Source organism: Talpa europaea, assembly GCF_964194135.1.
Source record: "Talpa europaea genome assembly, chromosome: 15".
NCBI lineage: Eukaryota > Metazoa > Chordata > Mammalia > Eulipotyphla > Talpidae > Talpa > Talpa europaea.
Window position 1 is genome coordinate 85742520 of NC_140083.1, and position 13000 is coordinate 85755519.

Sequence of the window (13000 nt, forward strand, 5' to 3'; positions counted from 1 at the left end):
TAGCATGTGTGCTGCGTTAGAGACGTGTCCGTGAAGACTGTGCACCGTGGCGTTGTGCTTGAAGGAGCAGAGCACACTGGATGTTCAGATTTGGCTTTTATCTGTGCCCGTAGTCCTACGATTATCCTTGGAGCTATTTTCTTTATAAGCTGATGCTAGCCTTGGAGAGACTGGCGGGCTGGGAGGGCTGAAGAGCCAGCACTGCGAACGTGGTGGTGGGGACAGCAGCAGAGTCTGCAGGAGCCGCACCTGCTCGCAACTGCCAACCCAGTCACTCCCCTCCCTCTTGGCTTCTCCATCCTTCCAGCCCGCCCCGTTCATGGGACCGGACCAGTATTTGCTGTCCCATCTAATGCCTTCGGACTCTAGAAACAAGTTCAGCCAGTTTGGGTGATTTTTTTTCTCAACCCAAATTGGTTTGGGTTGAGAAAAAATTAATCTCTAATAATAATAACAAAAATATCAGTGCCTACCCTTACATAAGGCTTTCTCTACCAAGCATTATTCTGAGCTCTGTATTTAATGAGCCATTATTTTCCCTAGTCTTACGGAGAGGAGGATTATAGGAAAAGGAGGGCTTTATAAAATTTATTCTCTTCTCATTTTCATGAAATTTAAAAGGAAAAAATAAATACAAGCCGAGTCCCTGCCTCAAGGACCGCATCCTCTATAACTTTATTTTTTAGTCACACTGACATCTTGCTGGAAGTCATAAAAGTGAAAAATGAAGTAGGATACAGCGGAAAATTAAGTGCTCGTGTGTGAGGAACCCAGGCCAAGAGAAACTATTTGCTACTGAACGAAACTCTTGTCTCCTGCCATTCTAGAAACTGCCCTACCCATGAACACATACGTTTCCTATGTGTTTCCATCACCTTATCTCCTCATTTCCTCAAAGAGCCCATTATCCTTGGGAAATGACACTTGAAGAATGGCCTGAGGCTCCGTGTGTTGCAGTTAGGACACCACATTCCAAGATGGAAAATCAACCTCACTTAGGAAAAAAATTAACACTTAAACTACTAAAAAATGTATTAAATATACATATGAATTTTACATATAAATATAATCCATGGAAGAATAGATGGTGCATATTTGAGCCAGTGAAAGCCATTTCTTGCTTGATTTATCCTTTAAAAACAAAGTTCCCTGAACGTTTAAATTAAATAATTAATTACCCAAACATAAGAACTTTCATTAGATTCTGTACCAAAATGCAAAAATTATAGGAGGCATTTTAAGTCCAAACGAGGAACTGTAAGTAGACTGTGCCCTGCGTGGTATTGGATCACTGTTCCTTTCCCCAGGTGGGGTAATGTGTGGCTACGAAGGAGAACATTCTTATTTTTGAGAAACGCTTACAGAGTATTATGACGTCTGTGATTTACTCTTAAATAATTGAACATAAAAAACAACAGCCCTGGCCCGACCGCTGCTCCTCACCTGGAGCCCCGGGAGAGGGTGCCCCGTCCACGCTGCCCACCGGACACCTGGCCGCCCTCATGGCCTAACCTGCAAAAAAGAACCAGAGAGGAAATTCATATAACAATGGGAATCCACTGATACTGTTTTACTTTTGGGGACTCCCTGGTGGTGTAAGGGGTTAAGATACAGCACTATGAAGCAGCCACTGAGTTCAATCCCCAGCCAGGGATCTACCCACAGGGCACAGCAGACCTCTCCTGTCTCCCCGCTGCTCCCCTCAGCAGTGGGTTTCAGTGGATCCACCTGTTCTGCTCCCCACTCTGTCTCTGGGGAGTCCCTTCACCCCACACCTCTGACCTGCACCCCACTTCTTGTATGCATAAATAAATAAATCTTTAAAGAAAAAAGAAGAAAGATATACCCAACGGTGAGTCCTTGTTAGGCCTCCAGGTCGAGTCAGGCTCAGCCAGGTTAGTGGCACCGGAGTCAGTGGGCTGTGTGGGGACAGCCCTAACTCTCTACATGGACACCCCCATCCTTGAGGGGTGTCCATGTAGACTCGCTGCTCAGAAACCGCCTTCATAGTAAAGCAGAGCCTCGCCCAGGATCTGGCAGCTGACCGTCCCCAGCTACCACTGCCGCTGAAGACACATGCTTGGCCTGCCTTCTGCTAGCTCTTGGCTGGCAACAGCTGCCCAGTAAACCCTTTGATTTACAACATTGAGAAGTAACTGGATTCAGCCCTTAAAGCAGCACCGTCGTGTATATGGACCACATCTTCTTGATCCAGTCATCTGTTTTGGGGTATTTGGGTGTTTCCAGGGCTTAGCTATTGTAAACAGTGCTGCTATAAACATAGGGGTGCAGGTGCCCCTTTTGAATTAATGTTTATGTGTCCTTTGGGTAAATACCTAGGAGTGGAATTGCTGGATCCTATGGAAGCTGTGGTCCATACACACCATGGAATATTACTGAGCATTCAAAAAAGATAAACTCATGCCATTTGCAGCAACATGGATGGCGCTGGAAGGGATCATGCTCAGCGAAATAAGCCAGAAAGGAAAAGAAAAATACCGGATGGTCTCACTCATAGCAGGAATCTAGAAAACCTAAATAAGGGACCAGGAAAAAGACTAATTATAATAAAGTAAAAATCAAAATCAACCAGCAACTATAAAGCAGAGACACACTACACGGGGGGAGGAGGGAGTGGGATCAAAACAAGGGTTGTGAAGACAAGGATGTCCACTCTCACCATTGCTTTTCAATATAATACTGGAAGTCCTAGCCAGGGCAATAAGACAAGAGAAAGACATCCAAGGAATCCAAATAGGAAAAGAAGAAGTCAAACTATCACTATTTGCAGACGATATGATATTATACATAGAGAACCCCAAAAACTCCACAGAAAAGCTAATTCAACTCATCAATCAGTTCAGTAAAGTGGCAGGATACAAAATCAACACGCAAAAGTCAGTAGCCTTCCTATACACAAACAATAAATCTGAAGAAGAAGAAATCAAAAAGACCATCCCTTTTGTTATTGAAACAAAAAAAATCAAATATTTGGGAATAAATCTAACAAAAGAGGTAAAGGACCTATACAAAGAAAACTATAAAACACTGTTAAAAGAAATAGAAGAAGACACAAAGAAATGGAGAGACATCCCCTGCTCATGGATTGGAAGAATAAACATTATTAAAATGGCCATCCTTCCAAAAGCAATATACAGATTCAATGCTATTCCAATCAAAATTTCAATGTCATTCTTCAAAGAAATAGAACAATTATTGATGAAATTCATATGGAATCACAAAAAACCCCGAATAGCCAAAGCTCTCCTGAAAAAAAAAGAAGGGAATGGAGGCATCAGACTCCCAGACTTCAAACTATACTACAAAGCCATAATCATCAAAACTGCATGGTATTGGAACAAGAACAGACATACAGACCAATGGAATCGAATAGAAAATCCAGAAATAAACCCACAGATTTATGGTCAACTAATCTTTGACAAAGGAGCAAAGACTATGCATTGGAGCAAAGAAAGTTTGTTCAATAAATGGTGCTGGGAAAACTGGGTCGCTACATGCAAAAGAATGAAGCTTGACCACCACCTCACACCATACACAAAAATCAACTCAAAATGGATTAAAGAACTAGACATAAGACCTGAAACCATAAAATATATAGAAGGAAATATAGGCAAAACACTACGTGATTTGCACATCAAAGACATCTTTACAGACACATCACCCAAAGCAGTGATAGTGAAGGCAAAGATAAACAGCTGGGACTATATCAAATTAAAGAGCTTTTGCACAGCAAAAGAGACAATAACAAAAACAAAGAGAAACCCCACCAACTGGGAGAACATTTTTGCACCCAACACTAATGATAAAGGACTGATCACAAAAATCTGCAAAGAGCTGATGAGACTCAACAACAACAAAGAAAATAATCCAGTCAAAAAATGGGCAGAAGAGCTTAAAAGAAACTTCTCTGAAGAGGAAATGCAAATGGCCAACAGGCATATGAAAAAATGTTCAACATCACTTGTCATCAGGGAAATGCAAATCAAAACTACCATGAGATACCATCTTACACCAGTGAGAATGGCACATATTAAAAAAACTAGCAACAACAAATGTTGGCGAGGGTGTGGAGAAAAAGGAACTCTTCTGCACTGTTGGTGGGAGTGCAAACTGGTCCAACCACTGTGGAAAGCTGTGTGGAGATTTCTGGACCTACTAAACATAGAGCTTCCATATGACCCAGCAATTCCACTCCTAGGTATGTACCCAAAGGACACAGAAACATCAATTCCAAAGAACACCTGCACCCCTATGTTTATAGCAGCACTGTTTACAATAGCTAAGCTTTGGAAACAACCCAAATGCCCAAAAATAGATGACTGGATCAAGAAGATGTGGTACATATATACCATGGAATATTACTCAGCATTCAAAAAAGATAAACACATGCAATTTGCTGCAACATGGATGGCGCTGGAAGGGATCATGCTCAGCGAAATAAGCCAAAAAGAAAAAGAAAAATACCGGATGGTCTCACTCATAGCAGGAATCTAGAAAACTTAAATAAGGGACCAGGAAAATGAATAACTATAAGAAAGTGAAAATCAAAATCAACAAAAAACTATGAACCAGAGACACTTTTAGGGGGGCGGGGGCGGGAGGGGAGGGATTGGGGTCAGAATGGGGGGCTGCAATTGTATGGGGAATATAACAATAAAATTTATAAAAAAAAAAAAAAAAAAAAAAAAAAAAAACAAGGGTTGTGGGAATTGTCTGGGGACTATAACCAAGATGAAGAGGCATACATTGTGCAGAAATGAAAAATGATGTAAACAATGTATAAAATAAAAATAATAATAATTTTTTTTAATTAAAAAAAAAGCAGTGCCGTCAAAACTCAAAATTCTGAATCTCTGAGAACAACTGAAACAGAAAGAAGCACACGATGAACTCTTAGGCCACAACCTCACACTCTTCGGCCTGCAGCAGCACCGTAGCATCCTCACGTGATGTCCTTTGTTTTTCAGTCGGGGAAGTTAAGTCAAGCCCAGTAAACGTGAGATGCACATCTATAAAACCGAGGCACTGGATTTTTTTTTGAGCAACGAGCCTCTGTTCACATTGGCTTCTTTGTGCGCAACATTGGTGGTTAAGGGGAGTGAAAATATCAGCGCGCTTTTGCTAAACAGAAAATCAAACACTAGAAGCCAAGCGCCGTGCCACGTTGTCTCCAGCCCCGGGCAGGAGCGTTCTGACGAAGAACGAGACGAGTTATCCTCACACAGTCCATCCCATGGCTGTGAGTAGGGTGCAGATAGCCTTTCAGAGAGAAGCTGATTGTGAATCATTACATTTTGTATTGAAGCATCGCAGGAGTTGGCATCTTAAGGGGAAAAAAAGGACCGGCCGGTGACCCAAGAAGCCTTATCTGTCAGGGAGCAAGTCCCGAGCGCCTCTGTTCCGCTTGAGCTGGGCACGTTTTAAATATTTTATCTAGCTTTTTCATCTCAAATTGCCACTAAGCCATATTTTAGTTTTTCCTTTTACTGCACAGATGAAATATATTCAGGTGTGGAAAAGAACCCAGCTCCTGATTCTCGGGTGAAATTATAAGCATCCTTCAAGTAGGTGTTTGCACCACGAACACGATAGCCTGGGGTCAGGGATCATTTTTTTCTTCCAAATGACTTTCTTGGGGGTTGGGAGTGGGGAGGTGTCTGTTGTTTTTAATAATTAAGTAGCCTTCCAGAGAAAGTGATTGAAATCTATTCCTCAGACCACTCACTTTTCTCTGGGAAGCAGATTCTTCTAAGCTTGTATGTTATTGATCTATTAATGATAATACTGATTAAAAAATAAAGCCTCATTCATCAGTTGAGACACACTCAGCACTATTAGCTGCAAAAAACAATAGATGTGGTGGTGGCGGTTACACGGTGAGTGATGGTGCTTGCAGGCCCTGCTCGTGGCTCATTAATCAGAATGTATCTTTTATAGGTTTTTAATTTTTTATCTCATGCTATTAACCATGGATGGTTGGAACAGAATGATTTTAAGCCATTTTACATATGATCTTCTTCTAAATCTAGAGAATATCTGTGGGATATTAGTGACGAAAAACAGCAAAATTTCAGAGTTATAAAGCATTTCGTGTATAAGTAATTATTAGCATCTTTATCACTGCATCATTAGGAAGTGAGTTAACCTCTTCAATTTAGTTTTAAGGATATGTATTAAATGTATTTAAAAATTTATATTAATTTATTAAATCTTCAGCATTTGTGTTTGGTTTGGCCATATGACGCAGACGGAAGCATAAACACTAATATCTACCTTCTGGGATCTTTGCAAATATTTTCTGGGGAAAACTTTCATTTTTGCAATAGAATACTTTGGGAATTCAGGTCTCCAAATAAATAACCTGGACCCTAGTGCCAGACCCAGCACGTGTCAGCAGCAGGCCCTTGGGCAAACTACCTGTGTCTAAACGCAACTTCTGTATGCTCAGTGTCTTCTGCAAAGTGAGAATGACAATAGTCCCTACGTCAAAAGAATGTGAAAATTATGGGTTAATATATAAAAAGTCCTTAGAACGGTGTCTAATAACCATTAGGCATGCTGCTTTTCTGGTATGCTTTATGCTATGATCTTAGATTCCAGTGACGTCTACAACATGACAGACGCAGGAGCCAGCCTGAGTCAGTAGTTCTCTGCCCTCAACCCTTTACTCATTCTACCGACTCCCCCTGGTGACCTCTCCTCGCTCCCGTGGCCCCAACGCCTCCCCAACAGCGTGACTCAAACCCTAATCTCAGCCCTGCCTCCTTGCTGCGCTGTCACAGGCAGCGTCCAGGTGACAGATTCTGTGGGGCTCCTGCCTGCCCCCTTCCTCTGCAGTGGGCCTTTCCCCGCACTGTAAAGAGCCTTGAATTTTCCTGGAGCTCTCTATCCACCTGCTCCTTTTCTTCTCCCCCAAAGTAGCAGAAGATCAGTAAAAAAAAAAAAAAAAAAAAAAAAAAAAGGTGCAGAGTTGCACGATCGGTAGAATGAGCTGACTGGGGGAAATCATTCTTCATTTTCCTCCTCACCGGGTCAGGGCTGAGAACTGATTCTACCAATACATGCAGTAGCCTGGGTCGGTTTTGAGAAAGCTGCTCTCTGACATTAGCTGTTGCCTGTGCAGCCTGAGAAGCACTGAGAGAGTGTGGAGCGTTAGAACGAGAAAGAAGTCTGAATATGTAAGAGCCTCATGTCTTAAAAGTCTTGTTTTTTTTAAGATTATTTATTTATGCATACAAGAGCTGGGGTACAGGCCAGAGGTGTGGGGGTGAGAGAATTCAGAGACAGAGCAGAGAACAGAACAGGCAGATTGACTAAAGTCCACTGCTGAGAGGAGCAGGGGGAGACAGGAGAGGTCTGCTGCGCCCTGTGGGTAGCTCCCTGGCTGGGGATCGAACTTGTGGCTGCGTACAGCTTCACAGTGCTGTGCCTAACCCCTGCACCACCAGGGAGGCCCGAAGAGCTTCATGTCTTAAATAAGAGCGCTCCATTAGTGTAATGTAGTATGATTTCATGTCCTCAGACTTTAATATCTGCAGATGTCATTTCTGATTATAAAACGCAGCTTCCTCCCCCGTGTCGTGTTGTGGAAAGACCCCCAGCTTAATCATTCCAGACTGAGCGCTCCCGCCCCTACTGGTCTTCCTCTCCCCCCTCAGAACTACCAGTCAAGACAAAGAGAGTGACTAATATTTGAATCTTGGATTTGTCTTATTTATATTTCATCTTTCAGCTTACAGTGGAGACCAAGCAGCTTGTTTAAATAATAATAGTAATTATTATAATTAATAATAAAACTCCCAGACTCAAACTGCCAAGTGAAACATGTTTCCTGAACTATAGCATTTATTAAATTTTGTGTATAAGTTTTCAAATGTTGACTTCAAATTACTTGTCTATCTTTATATGCTACCCTCGTGCTTTCCACCATGACACAGCTAAGTTATTATTAACCCACCCTCTTCAAATAAGGGATAGGTGATACAAAAGGTTATCCAATGCATTCCATTGGTTTCATTAAATTATTTTCATGTTTTTCCCTGCAGGTCACAGAGCTGAATATATGACTACAAGGTAGGAAAATATTTTATTGTCACTCATGTGTCTCACTCGCTTCTGTCTTTAGTAAAAAGCAACCGTCTGAGTGCTGCAAGAATAAGTATATTTTGTTAATGACCATGGAAAATAGTTTGGGCTTAGCAAAACAGTAATAGGAAGTATTGGGGACTCTCACAAGGCCAGGCTGGCCGTGACAGGCAGGAGGACTTCCTGATGGATTTGTCAGGCTCTTTAATGAGTAGGTTCAGTAAAAAAAGACCTAGCTGAACAGGCATGTTTTATCTCATCCAAAACACTTTAAGTTTCTAGAAATAGTCTGACGAGACTTTTGATTTGATGATTTAATTAACAAGCAATTTCATCTGCATACCTACTGTGTTAGCAAATAGAAAGTATGATTAATTACTTCCTAATCATCATGTCCCTCAAGTCATTAAAACTAGAGCTTTATCAAGTATTCCTGGGGTGGCCGTCCGCCACTCCTCACTTCACCTGCTAGATTTAACTCTAATTCCTACAACCATGTTGCACTTTTTTCTTCTTTTTTTTCATTCGTGAAAGAATTTTGAAGTCACTGCTGAGGAGGAAAAGCCTTTTGGGATGCATATTCTAGTTGGGTTGGGCAAAGTTCGCGGCAACTTTTATTTTCCTATGTCAACGTTTGTGCAACAGTTAATTGGCATAGCAAGACTTTGCACTTTTGAAGTTCAGTTCTCCTTGAGGTAAGAGGTATTTAGAACACTGGTGTGTCTGTTGAATTAATTGGCAGGTTGATTTTCAAGATTTGCTAATGTTTCTACTCGGCAGTTCACTCAAAAGCAAGCCTTTCTCATTTCTTGGTGAACCAGCTGAACTTGACTTGTCTAAACTTTGCAAGAGAAAATAATGAGATCTTTCTTTGCCTCTGTCAATGACAAGAAAAAATATTACTTCTACATAGTAAGACACAGCTTCTGGTGCTTTTTCACATATGATACCTCCTTGCACTATCAGTTATTTATAATTTATAAATTATAATTCATGCAAGTCACTTCAAAAAGCATTTTTTGAGAGGAAGGAATGCAAATGTATTAATTTGCAATGCGAGCTGTAATTACCAAGTAGACTTGATATTCATATCAACCTGCTGGCACTTCCTCTCATCCCCACTGGCACCCTAAAGAAGAAACCAGATCATGAGAAAGTTGTGGGGCGCCACAGAGCCAGGCAGGTCACTCAGCTGGAGTGTTGAATGACCCGGCTCTGTCCAGCTGCCATGTGCAGAGTGGAACCGGAGCCGCCGGCCTCCTGGTCACCCACCTCTGCTGTGGACATTGTCTGAGAAGCATGCAGGCAGTCTGCTCTAACCTCAGGTCCCTCTCACACCTTGAATGTGCTCACATTTGCCTCACTCACTCTCTAGAACCATCAGGGAAGGCAGTTTTGATGCCTTTGCTGGAAGGCTCAGTAGCCATCCCGCCCCACGCCAGCCAGGGGGTCTGCGGCGGCTCTCAGCCTGGCAGGAATAATCATCCAGCACTGCAGGAGGCTCAGGCCCCTGCAGGGAGAGCTGCTTGTCCCATGAGGCACGACTCCCAGAGGAGGGTCCTCATCCCTGACCTTTGTCAGCTGCCCCAGATATCCCAGATGTGAGGCTCTGCTGGGCCTTGTTAGTAACAGCGACACTCTCTGTTCTCTGTACTTGATGCTGTGACACATCTGGATCTTGCTGACACTAGAGGGACCGCCACGCCCCAGGTTAGCCAGTTCCTCGCCACAGTAAGGGCTCCTTGCAGCACACCTTTGTAAGCCAACTAATGCAGAGCCCAGGCCCGCAGCGACCTCCCTCCCCGGGCCTTCGTGCACAGGGCCAGAAGGTCAGGTGTCAGATAACTGGGCAGAACGCTGTTCCCCGGTGCCCACCAAAACTTTCTAACCAGCCAGCCCCAGCCGTCCCCCTGCCCTGCCCATCCCTTCGTATGGAGCCACGGTCTAGACTTGCCGCCAGGCTTCCCTCCTTCCCTCTGCCTCGTGCCCATGTGCTGACCCCCATGGGCCCTCTCATAGCGATGTTTCCTCCTTCCCTGGAACTGTCAGGAACAGACGATCTTCTCAGTGGCATTGTCTTTCCAGCTACTGACCTGAATACAAATAAAACCCACAACTAATATGCTTCTAAAGTGATGAAAACATCATCCTCGTGCTTGATAAAAGTGGATGAAATCAACCGCGTATAGTTAACCTCATCGGTGGATAGTTGTTTGGCTTTGCTCCTCCCACACCCACCAGATCCTTTCCTCCATGAATGGCACAGAATTTGGTGTATAAAAAGGAATTCAGAAATGGCAGCAATGTGTGGGACACCACATGCCGCTGGTGGAAGGTTCTGTATCACTTCTAGACGGTTGCAAAAAGCCCTTTTAGCTCCCAAGCCAGTGCTGAGGCTTCAGGTACTGCCGGCTGCACACCCACGGAGCCCACCCACTGGGCGAGTCCCAGGCTTTTCCTGTGGAAGGCATGACCAACAAGTTTGCTTCCCTACCTGTTTTGGTGGTGGAGCCTCCCTGCTAATTGTTGAGATTTTGTTTCGAAACTGACCTGTGTTTTCTGGACAGCAGTAACTATTCCTGGAGGGCTGGCAGTGTGGTGAATGGTTTCATTCCCAGGTGTGACGTGCATGCCCACGTTAGCCTCGCAGCCAAGGAGGAGTTTAAATTGGAATGTCCAGCGAGCAGTCCTGAGACTCTGCGTCCCTAGAGTCATTCAGCACAGCTGCAGAATTGGCTCAGGCATCCTCGCCCTCCTGTCTCTAGAGAGAGGACAGCAGAGGCGCCCTCTCTCCAGTTACAGAGCAGGAGGGTATCGGGATTCTGAATACAGCACCTCGTGCCCTAAGTGTGCCTGTGTCAGAGAAATCAGCTCGTCCACCAAAGCAGCAGGTGGACAGTCCAGAACAAAACATGTGGGTGCATCCTCGTGTTCTACGAACACTTGGGCGATGAGATTGCTGGATTTAAAGGAATTATCATTCACGTGAGCCTGCGCCTCCTTCTCCCCCAGAAATGGCACTGAAATATTTTTCCAGGTTTCACTGTGAGCCATTAATTATTGCTTTTGCATCAAACAAAACCCCAATACTTACGGGGATATTGAGTAGATACGATATTTTTATTGAAGAATGATGTTGTCATTTACCTTCTCACGTTGGGATCCCCCAGAGCCCTAATTTTTTACAAACTACTGTGTTATCCTTGAGCCTGGTAAGCACACACCTGGATTGGTAACACTTGGCCAGATCGTTTACGCTTCCCTTTGTTGATACCCTATTTTAACCAACGAGCAAGCATTAGCCGGGAGGCACCAGAAGAGTGTGTAGCCTGGATGAGTAGCTCGTGCGGCTTTTGAAACCTAAGTGCAAACAAATGGGCGAGGGGGAGGCTCTGCTTTCCCGTGGGGAGGGTTGGGGGAGGGACACGAGAATCCCTGTGTTTTGCAATTTTGATGTGACCTATGGGTGTTTCATTTATTGTTTGATTTCTGCCATGCTCAGTAATTATATTCCCTTCCCGTAGGCCTCCAAATGTTCCCCCTAAGCCCCAGAAACACAGGAAGGCCAGACCCCGCTCACAGTATAATGCTAAGTTGTTTAATGGGGATTTGGAAACATTCGTCAAGGTACTGGCACCAGCCACCTGGGGGGCTGCCCTCCACGCGTCTGACCATAATGGTCTCGGCCTCTCATAAAAGGAGGCGGGTCATTATGTCCAAGTCTGTCCTGGGGCTCTTCGCTTTCCCAGAAAATCAATATAATATTTCCTGAAGTCAGAGGGGAAAGAATATTCGGATGGAATGCCTGCAGAAGAGGGGATAAATGCGTTATTAATGTTGGCAAAAGAAAACCCTCTTTCTTTATTTAAAAAAAAAAAGCCATAATTGGTGCAAAAAGGAAAAGAACAAGCTGATAAAATACTTCGTTTTCACTCACGCAAATGACATGGCACAAAAATATGCTTTTCGGTCCCTGGTGAGACGCGCTGTGGGGCACAGCAGGAGTTCTGATTTCCCATGACTTGAGGAATTCATTATATTGGGTAAATTGGAAGACCCTGGGGTCTATATCTGGAGTCTCTGCTGTGTTTACTCTGTCTTCTTTTTCACCCTGTACTTCTGATAACGCTTCTAGCCGAGGACGAAGGAACTCGCACGCGAGACACCAGGTATCGTGCTGGCGCGGGCTGCGGGCGCGGCTCTCCTCTCCGATCATTTTCAAATCATGGTCATGCTTGGCGTTCGTGAGATTTTTAAAGGTCTTTAAAAGAAAAATGTTTGCAGTTGGAAATTAGCAGTTTTACAAATGGGCCTTCCTGAGAAAGTCGCTCTAGAAGTCGAGCGCTGAGCCCCAAGGAATGGTCTTCTCGAGGAACAATGGATCAATTCTTAGCTTTCGCATCGTGTGTTCAGCAGGCATCCCAAATCTGAGTCAGGGGCTTTTGTCAAGGAAAGTCAGTGCTAGATACCAAATGCGCTTTGAATACTCGATGATGCACCCCGTGGAAGTCACACACCAAAGAGGAAAACCTTCCCTGTCATAGGTAACATTTTATGACGTGGGCCACGGGTTTCCAGAGACTCAGTTTACATGGAAACCACATCAGTGGTCACTTCTCAGTTCCATCTTACAGACATCTTGTCCTCTTTAAAGACAGAGCTTTTTATTGAACGTGCACACTAATGGTTAAAAAATGCTTGTGCACGTGTGTGGCGTGTATATCTGCAGATACATACATCCTTACACACGGAGGCTGACAACCTCTGGCAGCCTTCAAAAATGAATCCTTACCCTGAATTAAGTGAAAAGCCACTGAACGACCTAAATAGCAGTCACAGATCCGCCGCTAGCAGCCGAGCCTTATTGGCGCTAATTTAATATAAAATTATTGTC

At 43.9% G+C, this 13000-nt stretch overlaps 1 protein-coding gene across 2 annotated transcripts in view; it reads left to right on the forward strand.

Annotated features, from left to right (window-relative positions):
* Positions 1-13000, forward strand: part of SRGAP1 (SLIT-ROBO Rho GTPase activating protein 1) — a gene marked incomplete at both ends in the record, with an annotated part of 175481 nt that overhangs the window by 135104 nt on the left and 27377 nt on the right. Inside the window, 2 exons of one of the 2 annotated variants that reach the window (XM_084256215.1) lie at positions 8067-8094; positions 11631-11733. In XM_084256215.1, the coding sequence (XP_084112341.1) occupies positions 8067-8094; positions 11631-11733 (131 nt within the window). Of the gene's footprint in view, positions 1-8066; positions 8095-11630; positions 11734-12241; positions 12276-13000 lie in introns of both variants that reach the window. The other variant, XM_084256216.1, reaches the window with a different exon arrangement.